Here is a 20,142-nt window from a genome sequence, read left to right as displayed (position 1 = left end):
AATCCCTTTTTTTATCTTGATTACTTTTCTTTGGACAAGTTTCAACTTAGTAATATCTCTCCTAAAATGTACTGCCCATGACTAAAGACGTTATCAGACAAGGAAGGAGGGTATCAGGAATAGGCCAAGATTCTGATTATTTTCTTTGCCTATATTATTTATTTGACACTTCTATGAGACCTCCATTTTTAAGGAATATTGTCTTATAGTGTCATTTAACTTCTACCTTATTGGATTTTTCACATGCCTATGTCTTCTCTGCTCAACTTTATGAGAAGCCCTTCAGGACACAGAAGAAATTTGTGGGATTCTGTCTCACCTATTGCATGTAGAGACAAGGGGAATAACCATGGAAAATAACTACTATTTCACATGAACAAAATCAGGATTCTCAAAGTAGAAGGTAGGACCTACCAAAGAGGGTATAAAGAGCTGGCCTTGACATCAGGAAGATCTGGCTTTGCTTCTCAAATCTGATATATACAGATTGTATTATTCTGGATAGGTCCCTTGATCTCTCAGTGCCCCAGATAATGCTTGAAGACCATATGTTGTAAGATAGTTGCAGTTTAGAATCAATAGAAGTCCCTGTTTTCTCCCTGTTTTCTCAGGGACTTCTATACCAATGAAATCACAAGTTTCTAGTGATTAGAATATGTTGTTGTTCTTCAGTCTTTTTCAGTTGTGTACAACTCTTTAGACCTCATTTGGACTTTTTTTAAATCAAAGATACTAGAGTAGCTTGCCTTTTCCTTCTTTAATTCATTTTACAGATGCTATTATATTAATAATTATTTATTAAATTAGGAGCAAGGCTTTTCCTTTCTATTTCCTCATTCAGAAATCAGATCCAGTAGACCAGTCAGTCTCTGAAGAATACTGCTGATAAATGATTGCTCAAATCCTTTGGGTACATGTTCAACAATCTTGGGTGGGATGCCATCCAACTAGAAGACCTTATGAACAGAACCTAATCTATGTGAATTCTTGCTTTTAGAAAATTAGTTCATTTCATTGTATACTTCCATTAGCATTTAGAGTAATTCAGTTTATGAAGGAAAAAAAACAACTAGAATATTCTGGGTAGAGATGGATTCCTTTGTCTAGATTATTGGAGGCAACTGAGTCTCATGGTGAAGTCATATACTCAACTTGAAAGGCTGAAGAGTTTTAGTCCACCTCCTTATTAATATGTTTACCCTCTCATTAAATGTTCACCAGTGAAGGTTGATTTTTGCATGTCAGGAGCACCTTTTTCCCCTAAAGATATTGAAGCATTCAATAATCTCTGTGGTTTTATCTTTTGCTACCAAGAGACCACTGGCCATCAATTTATTGGTTACTTGCCAGGATAATTAATAAATTGATTATTAGTTACCCAGAAATTCTTTTTGGTGGGCTTTTCATTCATAATATAACAGAGGCAAACAGGGTTAAGTGACTTGCCCACGGTCATACAACTAGTGAAGCATATTTGAACTCAAAATTAGTCTTCCTGACTCCAAGTCTAGCACTCTATCCACTATGCCAGTTAGCTGCCCCATGTAACTGACATTTAATACTTTGGAAATTAGACTAAATATGGTTTTAGATGATCTCTGAATCCTAGCACTGCTATATGAGCAAGTCACTTCCTTTCTCTGAGAATGAGTTTTCTTTGTAATAAAATGAGGAGTTTGAATTAAAGGATTTGTCACATCAATAGATTGTAAGTTCCTTGAGCATAGGAACTGTTTTTTGCCTCTTATATATACACTATGCTTAGCAGAAGTACTCGAACATAGGAGGTACTTAATACATGTTGATTGATTGATTTTCAGTCCCAAGTCTCATGATTCTAAAGGTCATATCACATCATAGTTAGAATGGAAACTTGAACCAATGGGGAGAGAAGAACCCAGCAAGTTTTATTACCTGTACTGTAATGATTGCCTCAATTGCATCAACTTGTCCTTAGAGAGCCCTTCTTCCATTTTCTTCAGTTCCCCTTGGTCTGGGATCATGAAAAGGCCTGTGACATTTCCCTTAAAAGGTATTTCTAGAATTGTACAGGAGAGCTGCTTATCATAAGCAGTTTTGTACTTGCCACCTCGGTACATCATGGGGACTTTGACTGACTTCCCATTGATCAGAAAGAAATCATCTTCTTTGGTATCCTTTGAGTTAAACTTCTTTTCCCATTCAGCTTAGGGAATGAAACCAGAAAAAAATAATTACTGATAATTCTAAGAAAACAGAGGTTAATGAAAATGATGAACTTTTAGTTACAGGATACACAGATTTGAGGGGAAGAGGCAATGAATTTTAAATCACAACAAGACTCATCGGAATTGGGAATGGGTTGCAGATGGAGGATATTTCAAAGAATGTAACAGATGCCCTAGTGAGAGTAACAAACCTTGCATTTATCAACTTCAATATATTTAGTGCTTTTGATTTGTTAGGTAACATTCCTCTCTCTACCAATGCATTTTATAGCCTCTGAATGTCTTAGTACATAGTCTCCTGAGTTTTTCTGGCCAGAGAATTAATCATCTAGTGTTGAACCTTCTCATGATAACATCTCTGCACTTAGCTAGGCTGCTTTTCAGCTGACAGATTTACAATTTGTTGCTGGGCCTGTATTCAAAGTCTTTTGAGATTAAGAGGAATTTTAGTAAATTGGTATAGGCTTCAAGAATCCAGGGTCATCTCCCTTCAGTGAGACATCTGAGGGAATCATAAGATCAGGGGCATCTGTTAATAGACTAGCATACAATCACCTATATATGCTTTCCCTCTTCCTTCCTCCATCTCCCTCGTCTGTCTGTCTGTCTGTCTTTTTTTCTGTCTCTGTCTTATATTATGTTATAAATATAAGAAAATATGATATTCATATCCTCTGGAAAGCTAAAAATTTCCAGCTACTGAAACAATTTTTTGTCACTTCAGAAGAGCAACACCTTTGGTATATAACTTTTAGAAGGCTTCTAATGCCAAAGTCATGTTTTGTATTATTTCAAAGTACTTTCATTATCTGGAAACACAGCAAAGAAGCACAGAGGCAGAATAGTATGGATCCCCTAGATTGGTCAATAAGACCTCATTAATCTTCCTGCCACATTTTGATTATTGTGGGGAAGAAATGAGATGGTAAATTTTTGGAGTAGTTATCTATTTGGATAGATAATGATCGTTTATTCTATTGCTTCCTTCCTTCTTCCCACCTTTCTTTTTTGCTCAATTTTGAATTTCCTCTTTTATTTCATTTTCTAGAAAAACTGATTTGAAAATTTAAGATAACAGGTCTGGCATAAGTAAAACACTGATTGTTAAAGTTGAAGCAATAGTCAAGGTCATTCTTTTCCCTGACAGATTTTCATCCATCATTCATCTTCTGAGTAAAGATCTCTAAGGAGGGGAACTCACTACCTTCTAAGAACTTTTTGAACAAATCTTAATTATGAGGAAAAATTTCTTACATTAAGCTCAGATCTGTTTTACTGCTATTTTTACTCCTAGTGTTTCTTTTTAGGACTAATAACAGAAAATATAATTGCTGTTAATTATGGCAGTCATGTAAATACTTAAGCATAGCTCTAATATCTCCATGAAAGTTATTCTTCTTCAGGCTAAATACCAGCATTTCTTTGAACTGATCCTCAAATGACATAACTTAGAGGCCCTTTCACAAATCACAGAGTCGTTGAGTTGGAACTAAAAGAGACTTCAATTTCTTCATTGATAAATTGAAAATTCAGGACCAAATGATGTCCAAGACCCCAAAAGGGAAGAATGAATGATATTAAATCTCTGTGATGGTGGAAGAACTAGCCATGCTATTTAAGTTATAGAGTTGGAAGAAATGTTAAAGAATCTATAATTATAGATTTAAAATGGGGAAGGGATATTAGAGGCCATCTACTTCAACTGCCTTAATTTTCCAATTGAGGACACTAAAGGATTAAATGTCTTAACTAAGGTCATACAGGCTGGAAGAACCAGGGGATAGGATTTGAATTCATATCTTCTGGATTGCAAATCAGCATTCTTTTCAATGTATCACATACCTCTCATTTAGTTCACCTCATCTTTGATATTTGATTTATATCAGTGCTATAACAAAAACAAATAAAATACAAAATGACACTCTAAAGTGTTTGAATTGGAGTTATTGTTTCATCTTTTCAGTTGTATATCAGGTTTGGAGAATTTATTAGATCTAATATTATCATGTCTTTGATTACATGTGATGGTGTTTGTTACTGAATATCTTTTCAACTGCAGTCAAGACTTGATCTGACAGATGAAAGATGAACAACCTTGGAGTTGTCATCTCATGTAATGAAGGAAACAAGAATTTATCCAGTACCTATTATGCACCAGGCACTGTGCTGGGCAATTTCTAAATATTACCTCATTTGATCCGTACAATAACCCTGGGGGATAAATGCTATTTACAATCCAAAAAAACAACACCAAGGCATATAGCAATTGTTACTTGCCCAGTGTCACCCAACTAGTAAGTGTCTGAGGTTACATTCTGAACTCAGATTTTCCTGAGTTCAGGCCTAGTGCTCTATCCACTATGGCACCTGCTACATATAGTTTTATCTCATGTATCAATATATTTCCTCATTGTTAAAAGGGGATCATCACACCAAATATTTTAGGATTGCAGTGAAGCTCTAAAAACAATGTGGGCAAAACATTATTATACTATGTAGCCTTATATGAATGTCTTTATATGGCAGGGCTTACCTTGAAAGTAAATATGGCTAATCAGAAGTAACATCGTGTTCTGATCTAGAGTCTTTATCAATTTATTAATTTTCCCATGGGTTTTCTGACTAACATAATTGTTGATTTCTGTAATGGCTTTCTTAGGGTTCTTGAATTCCATTGGGATAACTTCTGCTTCATAAATGTTCTTGACATCATTCAGAAATCTTTTCTGGACTTTCAGCTGATTCTCAATGAATAGAGTATTGCCTAAGTGGAGCTTGAGATCCCTATTGGGTTGGTTGAGACTCTGAATGATGTAATGGAAGCCTTGATAGATACGCTTCATGGGCATATCTTTTAGGTTGAGATTTTCACTTAGTTGAGATAGAGTGTAATCTTTTGCTCCCAAAGTCAACATGGAGAAACCAGTGGAAATACTGAGAGGGGAGAAGAAGATGTTCTCATTTTTACTTTTTTGGGACAATTCTTGGTACATCTTGCATGCAAATTCATTGTTTCGACTGACAACTTGGTTTCTTGCTCTTCTCTCCTCTGACTCCTGGAGAGGGTGTATGGCCTGATGATTTTTGGCAGGAGATTTCTGCTGCTGAAGACCATTTATAGCTAAAAAATATCCAGCAAAAAGCAAATCCAGAATGAGGGTGGTTTTCATTATTATTGAGAATTATTCTGTTGAAAAACAGATAAAAAAATTAGCAGGGGAAATATTGCATTGGATTGTTTGCTGGAAGAGACCTGAGAAACCATATAGAACATGGACCTCTTAAAGGCAGTCTAGTGAAATCTATAAACCCCTTTTCAAAAAAAATTTAAATAAATAAAATGAAATAATAGGATTACAAAGGAAACAAATTTTATTGAAATATGGTTATTATTTAAAATAACTAACATTTATATAGTACTTGCTATGTGCCAGGTGCCATTGTACATGCTTTATAATTATTATCTTATTTGATCCTTTTAACAATTCTGGAGGAGTGGGGGATTATTAATGATTCCATTTTGAAGATGAGGAAAATGAAGCAAACAGATGTTATATGACATGCCCAAATAGCTAGTAAATGTCAACAGGATACAAAACAACATAGCCTCTCTCTCCATAATCTTCTAGCGTTTAAAGCAATGAAACAATAGGAAAAACCAAAAAGACCTTTGAATTCAGGTCTCCCCAACAACACTTTGTGAATAGAGAAATCCCACTGCTGACTCGAACTATCAGTTGGGCAGCAAAATTCTTTCTTTCTTGATAAAGATGTTGTAGTATTTTGCCATTCTTTCTCCAGTTCATTTTACAGGTGAGGAAACTGAAGCAAACAGGGTGAAGTGACTTGCTTAGGGTCACATATTTAATAAGTGTTGAGGGCAGATTTGAAATCAGAAAGATATGTTTTACTGACTCTAGACTCAGTACTTTATCCACTGCACCACTTAGTTGCCCTATGTATAGAACTAGAGTAATACAAATATCTGTACATGTAATTTTAGAAAAATTATAATAATGTGCCCCCCCAAAGAAATTGGAGTTCATTGGTGTTATATTTTCTTTGCCTACCTCCTTGTACTGCTATTAAGATCAAATGAAAATGATTAGGAGAGCCAAGTGCACTTAATAAGATGAAAGGAATATTTGGGTCATTGATTATGTGAAAAAGTATCTCATTTGACCTCATAGATAAAAATAAATTTGCATTAGTGAAGAGGTCCAAAGGATTTTGAATAGAGATTGAATTTTTCTAGAGAAAATTATTATTTTAGTAGGTGTTTGATAAAGTCTTGCTGATAAAGCCTTTGATTGGTGAGCTCTATGGTCCTCAAGATCCTAGGAAAATAAGTCCCAAGACATCATCATCATCATCATAATAATAATAACATATTTATACAATGTTCAACTTAATTTTCCAAACATTTATTAAGTTTCTACTGTGTAGCAATTGCTCAGGTAGGATATAAGAATACAAAGCCACAGTCTTTCCCTATAATCCTCTAGACTTCAAAAAAATAAAACAGTGAAAAAATAAAAAAGGAGAGAATGAGATTCTTTTTATCTACTTTTTTTTTAAAGTGGGAATCAGTATATAAGCACCATACCAGCAGTAGGACAAATAGATCATTAACTAAAGTACTTACTTCAGGGGTTAGCCCTATCTAGCTGTTCATCTTGCTAAGTGACCAAAGAGTGAAAGAACAAATCCCCTGCAACATCCTTCCAGAAAGATGTCAATTTGCTTTTCTTTATTAGACAACTAAGGTATATCTAGGTTAAGGGAGGGAGTTGTTCCATGTTATCCATATGAAGATCTAGCAAAGCTAAAACTTAATCTCAAAAGACCTGAAAAAAATCAAAAGGACCAATCTAGAAGGTTTTCCTCTTAAAATTAGCTTATTTAAGTCATGCAAATGAATTAATGATAATTCTTAGTTGTCCATTTTTTCTCTGCTAAGGACATCTATTCTTTATTATTTTTATAGACTATTCAATATTATTATTACTAATAGCATTTATACATAATTTATGCATACAATTATACACAAAACACTTTACAAAACTTTTCTCATTTGGTCCTTAAATAATCCCAGGAACCAAATTGTTATTATTCCCATTTTTCAGATATATGAATTGAAATAGAAGTGAAGCATATTGCTTAAGATTACACAACTAGCAAGTATCTAAGAGGGATTTAAATTCATCTTTTCCCAGCTCCGGGTCCAGCATGCCATTCAATGAATCATTTTGCCATCTATAGGTTATTATTCTTTATTATTATTATTACCAGATTATTTAGATGACTCTCAGAATTTCACACCTGAATCTTTTCCTTTCTGAGTTTCTCTGAATTAATTTCACATTAGCAAGTGTCTACTATGCTAAGGGTGAGACTGATACAAAGAATAAATGAAAATAGGCCTTTCTTTCTAAGAGTTTGCTAAAAATCTTTTCCCTGATTCATTCAGTTGCAAATGATTCCTTCCCCCTTTAACCTCTCTGACTGCTCTATTTGACCTCTTCTAGGCTTTAATCGTTTTCCAAAAATAGGAACACAGGTTAAGCATATGCCATTCTTTGCCTCAAATGTTACCTAGCCTTAATCACTGGATGGTGTGGCCTCAGTCAAACTGAGATGTGTTGAAGACCTTGATTTGAAAAGGTCAAGGTCTTTCATTGCATCCAGGGTCATCTTCAGTCATCTTGATCTCTATCTTGCCAATGATCCCAGATAGCTTTGGAGGGAAAGAGGAGGAAGGTGACCTTGCATGGCCCACTCTCATTTAAATCCAACTCATTTGCATGTTATAGCATCATCTCCCTGATATCATGGTCCTCTTCAAGAAAGGAGAAACAACAACATGGTTATTTGTGTATAATTGGGAGAAGGAAAGTGCAGTGAGGAGAGTACTGGATTTATATTAAGAAAAACTAGGCTGAAATCCTCTTCATTTCAATATTACTTATATGACTTTGGGCAAATCACCTAATTTCTCTGGTCCTCAGTTTTCTTGTAATTAAAATGAGGGAGTCAGACTAGATCAGAGGTGTCAAAGGCTCAGCCAACAGCAACATTCCATACTCTTCATTGTCCCAACCAGATTATTTTCTTATTCAATAAACTTTATTGACTTCTTTTTGCGTGAAGGATAAAATGTAAAATTGAAAAATAAAATGAAAGGACAAAATAGGAACTCTTTTGTTAATCTCTTAAAGCCTTTCACATAGGCCTTTGTTAAAAGTATCAAGGGAATTAATGAAAAAAATTCTAAGGAAGGATTTCAAGCTTTAATAGAGAATGATCATCAAAAACAATCTAGGATTAATTAAGAAATATAGTGGTAGATCAGTGAAGTAAATTAAATAATACATTGTAGTATATTACTCTAGTAATCTAGTGTTTGATAAAAATCAAAGATACAAGCATTTCAGGTTAAGAATTTAAATTTGGTAGAAATTGCTGGGAAAACTAGAAAGCAGTTTGACAGAAACCAGGCATACTTCAATATCTTGTACTGTCTAAAAAGTTTAAATGGATAAATGTTTAAACATAAAGGGTGATAGCAAAAGTAACTTAGGGGAGTATGGAAAAATATACCTGTGAAATCTATGGATAAGGGAAAAAGTTTATGAACAAACAAGAGATGAGAGTACAGATAGTAAAACAGATAATTTTGATCAAAGGAAATGAAAAAGCTTTTGCATAAACAAAATGAAAGCAGCTGAAATTATAAGGAAAATAGGAAAGTGGGATTTTTTTCAATGAATTCCTCTGATAAAGGTCTTATTTCTCAAATATATAGGGAACTAAGCCAAATTTATAAAGAGTCATTTCCCAGTTGATAAATCATGAAAGGATATGGAAAGTTTTCAGAAAAAGAAATCAGACTATCAACACTTATATGAAAAAGTGCTTTAGATTACCACTGATTAAAGAAATGCAAATTAAATCAAATCTGATTTATTACCTCACATCTATAATATTGGCTAACATTATACAAAAGGAGAATAAGTGCTGGAGAGGATATGGAAAAATTGTGACACTAATGCACTGATGGTGAAATTGTGCTAATCTAATCATTTTGGAAAAAAGTTTGGAACTGTGCTCAAAGGACTACAAAACTCTGCATATATTTTGAACCAACAATAAATACCATTACTAGGTTTGTATCCCAAAATCAAAGAAAAAAGAAAAGGACCTATTTGTACAAAAATATTTATAACAGCTTTTTTGTAGTAGGAAAGAATTGGAAATCAAGAAGATGCCTATCAATTGGGAAAGTATAAGTACATTGTGGTATATGATTTTGATGGAATATTATTTAGAATGATGAGCAGGATAGTTTCAAAAAACCTGAAAAGATTCATATGAACTCATGTAAAGTGAAATGAGCAGAACCAAGAGAACATTGCACACAGAAGTACTGATATTGCAAAGATAATCAGCTGTGAAAGATTTAGCTACTATGATTAAGATAATAATCCAAGACATTTCCAAAGGACACATAATGGAAAATGCTATGCACCTCCAAAAAGAGAACTAATGGATTATGAAGGCAGATTGAAACATATTTTAAAAAATATTTTTGTTTTTATTATTTTATTTTGCTTGTGTTTTCTTTTGGAACCTCATCAATATGGAAATTTGTTTTGCATATCCTCATATGTGTAGTTGAAATCAAAGTGCTAGCCTTCTCATAAGGGGAGAGAGGAGGAAAAGTGGGAGACAATTTGGAATTCAAAAGCTTAAAAATGATTTTTTTTACATTTAATTTGGGAAATATTTAGTAGGCTAGCTAAATAAAATAAAACAAAATAAAAACTATTTTAAAAAATGTTCCTCTATACCCTGGCTTCTATACATTTTTCCAGACTTATTGTACATAACTTCCTCTTTCAGTTTGTGATCTACTCCTCTCTTTTCCTCACACACTATATCTCAGTTCATATGTCTTGACAAAGGCTGATCCATTTGTCTGGAATGCATTCCTTTTTCATCTGTTCTTCAGAGTCTCTTTCTTCCTTTAAGAGGTAACTCAAATACCATTTCAAAGACTCCTCAACTTCTAGCGCCCCACCAGTAGCTTTTATTTAACTATTTTTTATGTATTTATATTTATTAAGATACATAATTTACATATAAACATTTTATATAAAATTTATAAGAAATTTTGTTAATTTATACTTAAATTAATATCTATTCATTTTGTATTTGTTACATATGTACACAAATATGTATCTATATAAAAACATGTATGTGTGTATATATGTATGTATGTTTGTCTCCCCATTAAAATGTATGATCTTTGAGGGTAGGAGTTGCTATGTTCTTTTTATTTGTATGCCCAGTGCCTAACACAATGTCTAGAAACTAATAGGTGCTTATTGACTGATTGAGAAAAGGAAGAAAGAATGGGAGAATGATTTAATATCCAAATAGCTATTAAGTTCTATTAACTGACTCCTATTTATATTACTATAATACAGAACTCCTTAATTATCCACCTAAAACATGGCAATAGTATGTCCTTAAAAATTTTAATATGGTAAAAAACATATCTTTTTTATGGAAGAAAAACAATTAACTGAGAAAAACAATTTTTGTAGCAAGGTTTTTTTTTTTTTTTATAAATTTTATGAATTAGATATATAAGCAAAGAATCCTAAGTCCACAAAATAAATAAATAAATGGTTAAAAATAATATGAACAGGCAGTTTTTAACAGAAGAAACCCAAGCTAGTAATGGGCATTTTTTAAAATGCAAGAATCTAATAATTACAGAAATGAAAATTAAATCAATTCTAATGTTCTACCTCATGTCCATCAGATTAGGAAAATATTTATTAATACTAGCCTGTGGTTCTCTTTATTTGATTTATTCTTTTTTCACTTGGTATTGATTTTTCTCCAAAAAAGTTCAGTTTCTCAATTTTTAAAAGTAATTTGTATATCAAGATTGTTATTTAAAAATGTTTTTAAATCCATGTAAATCCATTTGTATTGAGGGTTTTTCCTTTGGCTATTATTTTTAGCTATTTAAAGTTGCTTTTCTAATAATGAATTATTTAAGTATTATTTGTTGAATTTGAATATTTGAAAATTTTATGTTTTTATATATAACCTTCCATTTCTTTTGAATTCTCAGTTTAGTTGTCATGAAATAGTAATGTATGTCATGCTAATTCTTATTTCTTCTTTGCTGTAATTTTACTTTATTCCTTTTTTATTTTGTTAATTTGTTTTCCTTCAACTTCAACAATTTTTTTGTAGTTAAAGGTTCATTGATCTTTTTAGTCTTTTTAAAACCTGGTATTTAGCTTTTATCAGTTCCATAGTATTTAGGGTTTTGAGTTCAGTTATGTCTTCACTAATTTTGAAGATTTCTTCATTTGTGCTTACTTGGTATTAACTGATACTTTTAAAGTTTTAAATTAACTTGCATATTTAATTCATCAATCTACTTTTCATCTTTTGTTAATTTATGCTTTATGGATGCTATAGCTGCATTTCAGAAATTTTGGGATATCTCATTATTATCAGTGCCTTTCATGTGATTATTAGTTGTTTCTATGGACAAGTTTCTATTTAGTTCTGTCTTTTGTTTGAGTCCACTGTTCTGATCATAATTTGTTTACTTTATTTTCAGTAAATTATATGCTTAATATTTTTCCTGTAATGTCCTCCTTCCTCTATCTCTAAGCTCATTTCCCCAATTTACCTTGGCAGGCTGAGTCTTCAGATATATTGAGCTAGTCAATCAATAAACATTAAGTGCCTACTATGTTCTAGGCATTATGCTATGCTTTGGTGAATCAAAAAGAGACAAAAGACAGTAATTGCCCTTAAGGAGTTCATAATCTAACAGGAGACAACAAGTGAAAAACAGGTCATAAAAAGGACATAATTAATAGAAGGAAGACACTAGAATAAAATGAGGTTAGGAATGACTCCCTGTAGAAAATAAGATTTTTGTTGGGACTTAAAGAAAACTAGGGAAGTCAATAAGTTAAGTGAGAAAAAAATCAAAATGGAAAGACCAACCAATAGGCTACTGCAGAAGTTCAAGTATAAGTTGATAAAATGAGGAGGGAAAGTATCCCAGGTTTGGGGAACAGAGAAAAATTCCCCAAATTGAGAGATGGAGTATCTTGTACATGGAAAAGCAAGGAGATGGGTGTCACTAAATTAAAGAATTGGTGATAGAAAATAAGTAGAAGACTGGAAAAGTAGAAAGAAGTAGGTTATCAAAGGCTTCGAATATTAAAGAGGATTTTGTATTTGATTTTGGAGGTGATACAGAACCACCGGGGTTCATTGAGAAGGGGAGATGGCATAGTTAGACCTGTGCTTTAGGAAAATCACTGGCAATTGAAAGAATAGATTATAATAAAGACTTGAGAGAGGAAGACCCACCAGCAGGTTATTGTAATATTCTAAATATGAAATGATAAGGCTACATACTAGTGTGTTGGAAGTGTCAGGGAAGTCTAGGGGATATATTTGAGAGATATTGCAAAGGTGAAATCAACAAATCTTGGCAACAAATTGGAAATGGTATGATAAAAAATAGTGAGGATTAGAGGATAACAACTAGTTTTAAGAGCCTGAGGGGCTAGAAGGAAAGTGTTTCCCTTTAAAGATGTAAGTAGACTACTCTGCTCTGAGCTGCTGTTGGATTAGACCAGTAAGATTGTTCTTTTATTAAGCAGGACTAGACCAGATAGGCCTTTTAAGCAGTAGGCTCTTCTCAGAGCATAGTATTTGTGTCAGATGGGTTGATCTGTTCAACTTCTGGAGTTGACTTTGATGCTACAGTCTTTCATCAGTTTTAACCATTGGCTCAGCTAGAAATACTACTTTTCTTGACTGAAATGTTCTAGTTCTCTTTTCAACTATAGTGTTACTTTTCACTTTTAGTTATGGAAATAGCAGTTAGCCTTGGATTGCCTCTCCTTTTTGATTCCCCCAGAACCTCTGTGCAGGAGGCATAAGAGGTTCAGTCTTTCTGGTTTGCCAGTTCTTCCTGGTTTGAGGCCTATTTTCTTAGAAAGACTTTTTTTTTATTTGTGGTGATCAGTTACAAATCAGTCATTTATACTTTTCAGATGTCTATGGATATCTTATAGAGGCAATTTAATTGTTCTTTTTGGTCAGATATGCAAATGAGCTAATCAATCCTCAGATCTTTTATAAATGTTTATTTTATTTCTTAAAACTTTTCCCTTTACATTTCAATGTTTTTTCAGTCCCTTTAGACCTTCTAGTTTGATGAAGTCCTCCCAGGGAAGTTTGTTACATTGCTTTAAAAATTTTATTTATAATTTTTCTTTGCCCTAGTACATAATCCATTTTAGTAAAAGTGCCATAAATACTAAAAAATATGTATATTCTTCAATACTTCATTTCTTAAGTCTTACAGCTCTAAATAATAGTTTTTTCAGTTCTTTATTTTACCATTTGCTTATACTTCTTTTAGATTTTCTACATTTGAAAGAAAAACCTTAAAATCTCTCTACTATCAGTGTGTCTATATCTTTTGGTAGTTCAGTTAACATGTTTTTTATGAATTTAGATGTCATGCCATTTGACACACACATGTTTAATGATAATATTGTTTCATTTTCTATGATTCCTTTAATTATACTCAGATTTTTTGATTTGCCCTGTTCTTATGCAATATTTATTAAACTGTCTTAAATTATCTTTATGATTTTTGTCTTATATAAAATTAATATGATATTTAAAAGTTGTGTTTACTTTCTTCTGCAAGATTTTCCTTCCTTTCCATTCCAGTTTCTGTTAAAGGAAATTTTTCTTCTATTTCTTTAAGGGAAAAAATACTTCCCCATCTCCCAACTATACCCTACTTTCATCATTAACTGTGCCACCTGGGGTTAATAGTCTATCAATTTTATCAAACAATTGGAATAGCACAGGAATGAAAAAAGTTGATACATAAGGAAGCAATAGCTTAAACATTATCTGGCTTTGATTCCTAGTCAATAATATACGATGAACTTATGTCTTTTTGCCCCTGCTTCAACAGGCAGAAAGGAACCAAAATGTAATTTATATAGCAGTCCACTTTCACTCAACATGCCATTGCTTCCCACAGTCTATAAATCAGCTCTTCTGCTCTTATTCTATACTTATTTTTCTTCAATCACCTAAAGATTTGGTGATGGAAGAATACTTTTTCATACTGCCCAGGTGGAATCATAGCTTTCCATATCCTTCCTAGATTCTCTTGCCAACACTGAATTCAATGTCCTGGATATTTTGGAAAACTGAACAGAATGACTCTTTTGGCTGCCATAGTCACTTTTCTTGCCAAGCTCTAAAGAAAGTCAATGAAGAAAGGATAATATCTCTACAATGTCTTGGAAAAATAACATATTTTTCAGTAAAAGTCAAGTAGACCACATTGATCTTTAAGAATCAAAATGTGATGAAGACAGAATAATGACCAAATACATTCTTGGGACATCTCATTCCTGATTAGATTAGGCCATTGTTGCGTATATCTTGTTCATAATTCATCTGGCCTGGTCCTGAATATAATTTCTCTAGTGAAAAAAATTAGCATTTTTTAAAAATATTTCCCAAGTTGTCAAAATCAGTATTCAAAGTTCCTATAAAATGCTAGTACATGTGGGACCACTGAAATTGAAAGCTGGAGTCAAAATCTTATGTTTGAATCAGTGAGGTGAATATGGAAATCCACCTTCATGTGGATTACATTTCAAAGAACTTTAAACCACTTTAACAATTTGAGATAAGATGGCAGCTAAGTGATGCAGTGAATAGAGCACCTTCTGGAGAACCTGAGTTCAAATCCAGCTTCAGACTTACTAGCTGCATGACCCATGGCAAATCACTTAACTTCAATTGTCTTTCAAAAAAAAAAAAACTAACAAAAAAGATTTGAGAAAAAGTTATAGACAGTGAGATTAAATTGATGAAAAAATGGGACTTTTCACATCTATTGCTCTAAGAGGCTTTAGAAGGACAGTGAATAGAAATTGGAGTATACTACATATTTCTTTGTTTCTCTGTCTCTCTTTTTCTCTCCTGCTACCCTATTTTCCTCTATCCTCATCTTCTCCCACTTTCTCTTTACGTATATATGTGTATATACATATATATATATATATGTATATACATACCTAGTGATGTGTATATACATGTATACATAGATAATATAAATACATATTCTTTTAAATGCATTTCTCTACAATATCTGAGCTTTTCCTAAGCGGAAAACCAACCACATTTTCCCACTATTAAATAATATTCCATAACAGAAGCTTGGTAAAGTTTATTTCTTTTTATTTCCTAGACACCATGATTTGCCAGTGAGATTGAAAATAATTCTGTTAAAACGTGAAGGCAAATTGTAGAACCCTTGAAAAGTGGAGAGAGCTACTCCCCAGACCTCATGCAAATATTTCCTTGGATCCCAACACAACCAACAAGAAAAAGGTCAGGGGAAAAGCTCCCAGGGCCTAATTACATACAAAGCCAAAATATTGCAAGCCTCTGAGCTCTTGCTTACCTTCTTTTTTCACTGGAAAGGAAGATTTATCAAGGATGCCCTCAGACAGTTGCCAAAAGACCTAGAATGAGTACTTAGTGAAAAAAAAACTGGTAAGGTCCAGAATGAGAGGTTTCTGAAGATGACTGATTCAGGGTGATGACAGAAACATTCAAAATAAAAATAACAATATGTTGATGATAGCAATAATGAAAACAAAGAACCCAGTACTCAGTAAAGGGAAAAGTCATACAAATCCTGAGAAGAACTGGCAAGGCTGAAGGGAATTCATTCTTAATAGCAGGTTCACTATTAGGTACTAGGTGGGAGGCCAAAATCAACACCACTCCCTTAATGACAAGGTGAGTCAGTCCCATCACTCCACCCCAAAATTTGTATATTAAAAAAAAAAAAAAACCACGTACACAGTCTAGTTAACTGAAGGGAAGAAAGCCCCCTATCTCACACAAAATAAAAACAATAAAAACAAAAAAACCCAATAAAAGATTGTTTATTTTTGTGTGTGTGTGATGAAGATGAGAGGCGGGAATGAATAGAAGGGATATGGCCTATGAAATTAATTCAGCTACAGTTCTGTGTACAACAATGATAATTTGGTCCAGATAGCTTTTATTTGTTTTTCTTTTGAAAGGTCTAGGTGTATTTTATTTTAGATAACCCACATATCTTTATTGAAACAATGCATCCATTCCAAATAAATCAAGATAAAAAATAAATGAATCAACTTCAAGATAAATAACATCAGTCTAAATTAGTCTATGTCTTGGCACTCAGAAAATAGTAAAAAGCAACAGCCACTGATCAAGTTATGGTATATGAATGCAATTAGATATTACGGTATTGTAAAGAGCAATGCAGAGGTTAATTTAAGAAAAATCTGAGATGACCTTATGAATTGATGCAAAGTGAAGGGAGCAGCACCAGGAGAACAATTTATATAATAACAACAATATTTTAAAGATAATGCTAAAAGACTTGGTAACTGATCAATTCAATGGCTACCTATAATTCCAAAAGATTTTTGGTAATACATGCTATCTACCTTCAGATAGAGAGGCATTTAGGAGATCTGGGTTATTTGAGATTTCAATCTCTGTTCTACATTTATTTCTTATGTGACTTGCAGTAGGTTGCTCAACTTTTATGGTATGCAACTCACTAATCTTTAATATAATGGTTTGTAATCTTTGCTTTGTTTCCCTCAAAAGGTCATTGTATGAATATGCAAAATGACTGTGAAAGTAAATACCCTCTCTCTCCCCCCCCATTGAAAATGGTGTACCAAACAAAACTAATGCAGACAAGATTAGAAGGGAACCAATAAACTGGGAAAATATTTTTACAGTCAAAGGTTCTGATAAAGGCCTCATTTCCAAAATATATAGATAATTAACTCTAATTTATAAGAAATCAAGCCATTCTCCAATTGAAAATGGTCAAAGGATATGAACAGACAATTCTCAGATGAAGAAATTGAAACTATTTCTAGTCATATGAAAAGATGCTCCAAGTCATTATTAATCAGAGAAATGCAAATTAAGACAACTCTAAGATACCATTACACACCTGTCAGATTGGCTAAGATGATAGGAAAAAATAATGATGATTGTTGGAGGGGATGTGGGAAAACTGGGACATTGATGCATTGTTGGTGGAGTTGTGAACGAATCCAACCATTCTGGAGAGTAGTTTGGAACTATGCTCAAAAAGTTATCAAACTGTGCATACCCTTTGATCCAGCAGTGTTACTACTGGGCTTATATCCCAAAGAGATCATAAAGAAGGGAAAGGGACCTGTATGTGCAAGAATGTTTGTGGCAGCCCTCTTTGTAGTGGCTAGAAACTGGAAACTGAATGGATGCCCATCAGTTGGAGAATGGCTGAATAAATTGTGGTATATGAATATTATGGAATATTATTGTTCTGTAAGAAATGACCAACAAGATGATTTCAGAAAGGTCTGGAGAGACTTACACGAACTGATGCTGAGTGAAATGAGCAGGACCAGGAGATCATTATATACTTCAACAACAATACTATATGATGACCATTTCTGATGGACCTGGCCATCCTCAGCAACGAGATCAACCAAATCATTTCCAATGGAGCAGTAATGAACTGAACCAGCTACGCCCAGAGAAAGAACTCTGGGTGATGACTAAAAACCATTACATTGAACTCCCAATCCCTATATTTATGCCCACCTGCATTTTTGATTTCCTTCACAAGCTAATTGTACAATATTTCAGAGTCTGATTTTTTTTGTACAGCAAAATAATAGTTTGATCATGTATACTTATTGTGTATCTAATTTATATTTTAATATATTTAACATTTACTGGTCATCCTGCCATCTGAGGGAGGGGGTGGGGGATAAGAGGTGAAAAATTGGAACAAGAGGTTTGACAATTGTTAATGCTGCAAAGTTACCCATGCATATAACCTGTAAATAAAAGACTATTAAATAAAATAAAAAAAAAAGAAAAAGAAAATGGTGCACCACAGGTGGATTATTTTTCTTTTTTTTATTATAGTTTTTTATTTATAAAACATATGCATGGGTAATTTTTCCACATTGACCCTTGCAAAACCTTCTGTTCCAACTTTTCCCCTCCTTCCCCCCATCTCTTCCCCTAGATGGCAGGTAGTCCAATACATGTTAAATATGTTAAAGCATATATTAAATCCAATATATGTAAACATATTTATACAGTTATCTTGCTACACAAGAAAAATCGGATCTAGAAATAAAGAAAAAAAAACCTGAGAAGAAAACAAAAATGCAAGCAAACAATAACAGAAAGAGTGGAAATGCTATTTTGTGGTCCACATTCATTTCCCATAGTTTTCTCTCTGGGTGTAACTGATTCTCTTCATTACTGAACAATTGGAACTGTTTGGAATCATCTCATTGTTGAAGAGAGCAACAAGGTGGATTACTTTTCAACAATAGTATGCCAGGTTTCTGCATACTTTTTTTTCTTAGTAGCAACTAAAATAAGTTAAAGACAAAATATTAAAAAAAAACTAGAAAAGAAAAAATGAAATTTCTCATAGGAAAAACAAATGGACTAGAAAAGAGATTCAGAAGAGATTATCATTAGATTATATGAAAGCTATGAACAGCAAAAAGGGCCTTCCTTGATAACACATTTCAAACAGTTACAAAGAAAAACTGTCTAGATCAGATAGAATCAGATAGCAAAGTAGAAACTGAAAGATTCTACCACCATTCAAATTTTCAAAGAAACTCACAAATGAAAACTTTTAGGATTATTGTAGCCAAAATTTAGAGATTCCGATTCATGAAGAAAATACTGTAAGCAGCCAAAAGGAAAGAATTCAAGTACCATCAGGTCACATTCAGATCACATAAAGTTTACGAGCCATCATTATAAAAAATAAAGGGCTTGAAATATCATAGTCCAGAAAATAATGGATCTAGGATATAGACAAGAATGATTTACATATGTAAATACTGTGACAATTGTATATAATTCTACAGGGAAAAATTGGATATTTAACAAAAGATAAATCTTTCAAGTGCGCCTGATCAAAAGACCAGAGCTGAATAGAAAATTTGACATTTAAACACAGGAACCAAGAGAAGCATGAAAAGGTAAACATGAGTATGAAATCATAAGGGATTTAATAAAGTTAAACTGTTTATATTTTTATATGGAAAAATGATACATCTATTCCCTCAGAACTTTATCATTAGTAGAGATCTTAGAAAAAGTCTAACAGATATCTATTTAGATGTGATTCTATTATGCTTGAATGATTTCAAAAGAAGGACAGAAGAGTGAAGAATAGATATTCACTGAGAAATGGGGAATGGAAGAATGAAGAATATTATCTCACATGCAAAGGGCATGCAAAGAAAGGTATATACAATAGAGGAGGCAGAAGGGGAGCAAATAACACTTGTCTGTCATTCTAATCTGATCTAGCTCAAGGATGAAAAAATAAACATACAGAAATACTGGGATATAGAAATTCATCTTAACTAACAAGGAAGTAGAAGGGAAAGAGATTTAGAGAAAAGGAAGGATTTAAGAGGAAGAGTATGTTAAAGATGAAAGGAAGTAAAGCAGAGATCAGAATTTAAGTAGATTCTTAAAGGGGAAAAGTAAAAGTTGAAAAAAAAAACAGAATTAGTATGATAGAGGGAAATACATAATAGAAAATCATAACAATATGAATGGGATGAATTGATCTATAAAACAAAAGATAGAAAATGGATTAGAAACAAAAATCTAACAATAAGTAGTTTACAAGAAACACTCTTGAAATGCAAAGATATACTAGAGAAGAATCTGTTACTTCATCTGAAGTTAAGAACAAAACAAAACAAAACAAAACACAGGGGCTGCA

At 32.9% G+C, this 20,142-nt stretch overlaps 1 protein-coding gene across 1 annotated transcript in view; it reads right to left on the bottom strand.

Annotated features, from left to right (window-relative positions):
* Window positions 1-16,054, bottom strand: part of SERPINA12 (serpin family A member 12) — a 33,751-nt gene extending 17,697 nt beyond the window's left edge. The window contains exons 1-3 of the mRNA XM_003756587.2: window positions 15,766-16,054; window positions 4,741-5,394; window positions 1,915-2,185 (exon numbers count right to left, since the gene is read on the bottom strand). Of these exons, the coding sequence (XP_003756635.1) occupies window positions 1,915-2,185; window positions 4,741-5,377 (908 nt within the window). The 5' untranslated portion in view covers window positions 5,378-5,394; window positions 15,766-16,054. The remainder of the gene's footprint in view (window positions 1-1,914; window positions 2,186-4,740; window positions 5,395-15,765) is intronic.
* Between the last annotated feature and the right edge of the window lie 4,088 nt (window positions 16,055-20,142).

Source organism: Sarcophilus harrisii, chromosome 2, assembly GCF_902635505.1.
Source record: "Sarcophilus harrisii chromosome 2, mSarHar1.11, whole genome shotgun sequence".
In the NCBI taxonomy this organism is placed as follows: domain Eukaryota; kingdom Metazoa; phylum Chordata; class Mammalia; order Dasyuromorphia; family Dasyuridae; genus Sarcophilus; species Sarcophilus harrisii.
Note: the sequence above shows the minus strand (reverse complement) of the source record. Positions and strands in the feature narration are given on the sequence as shown.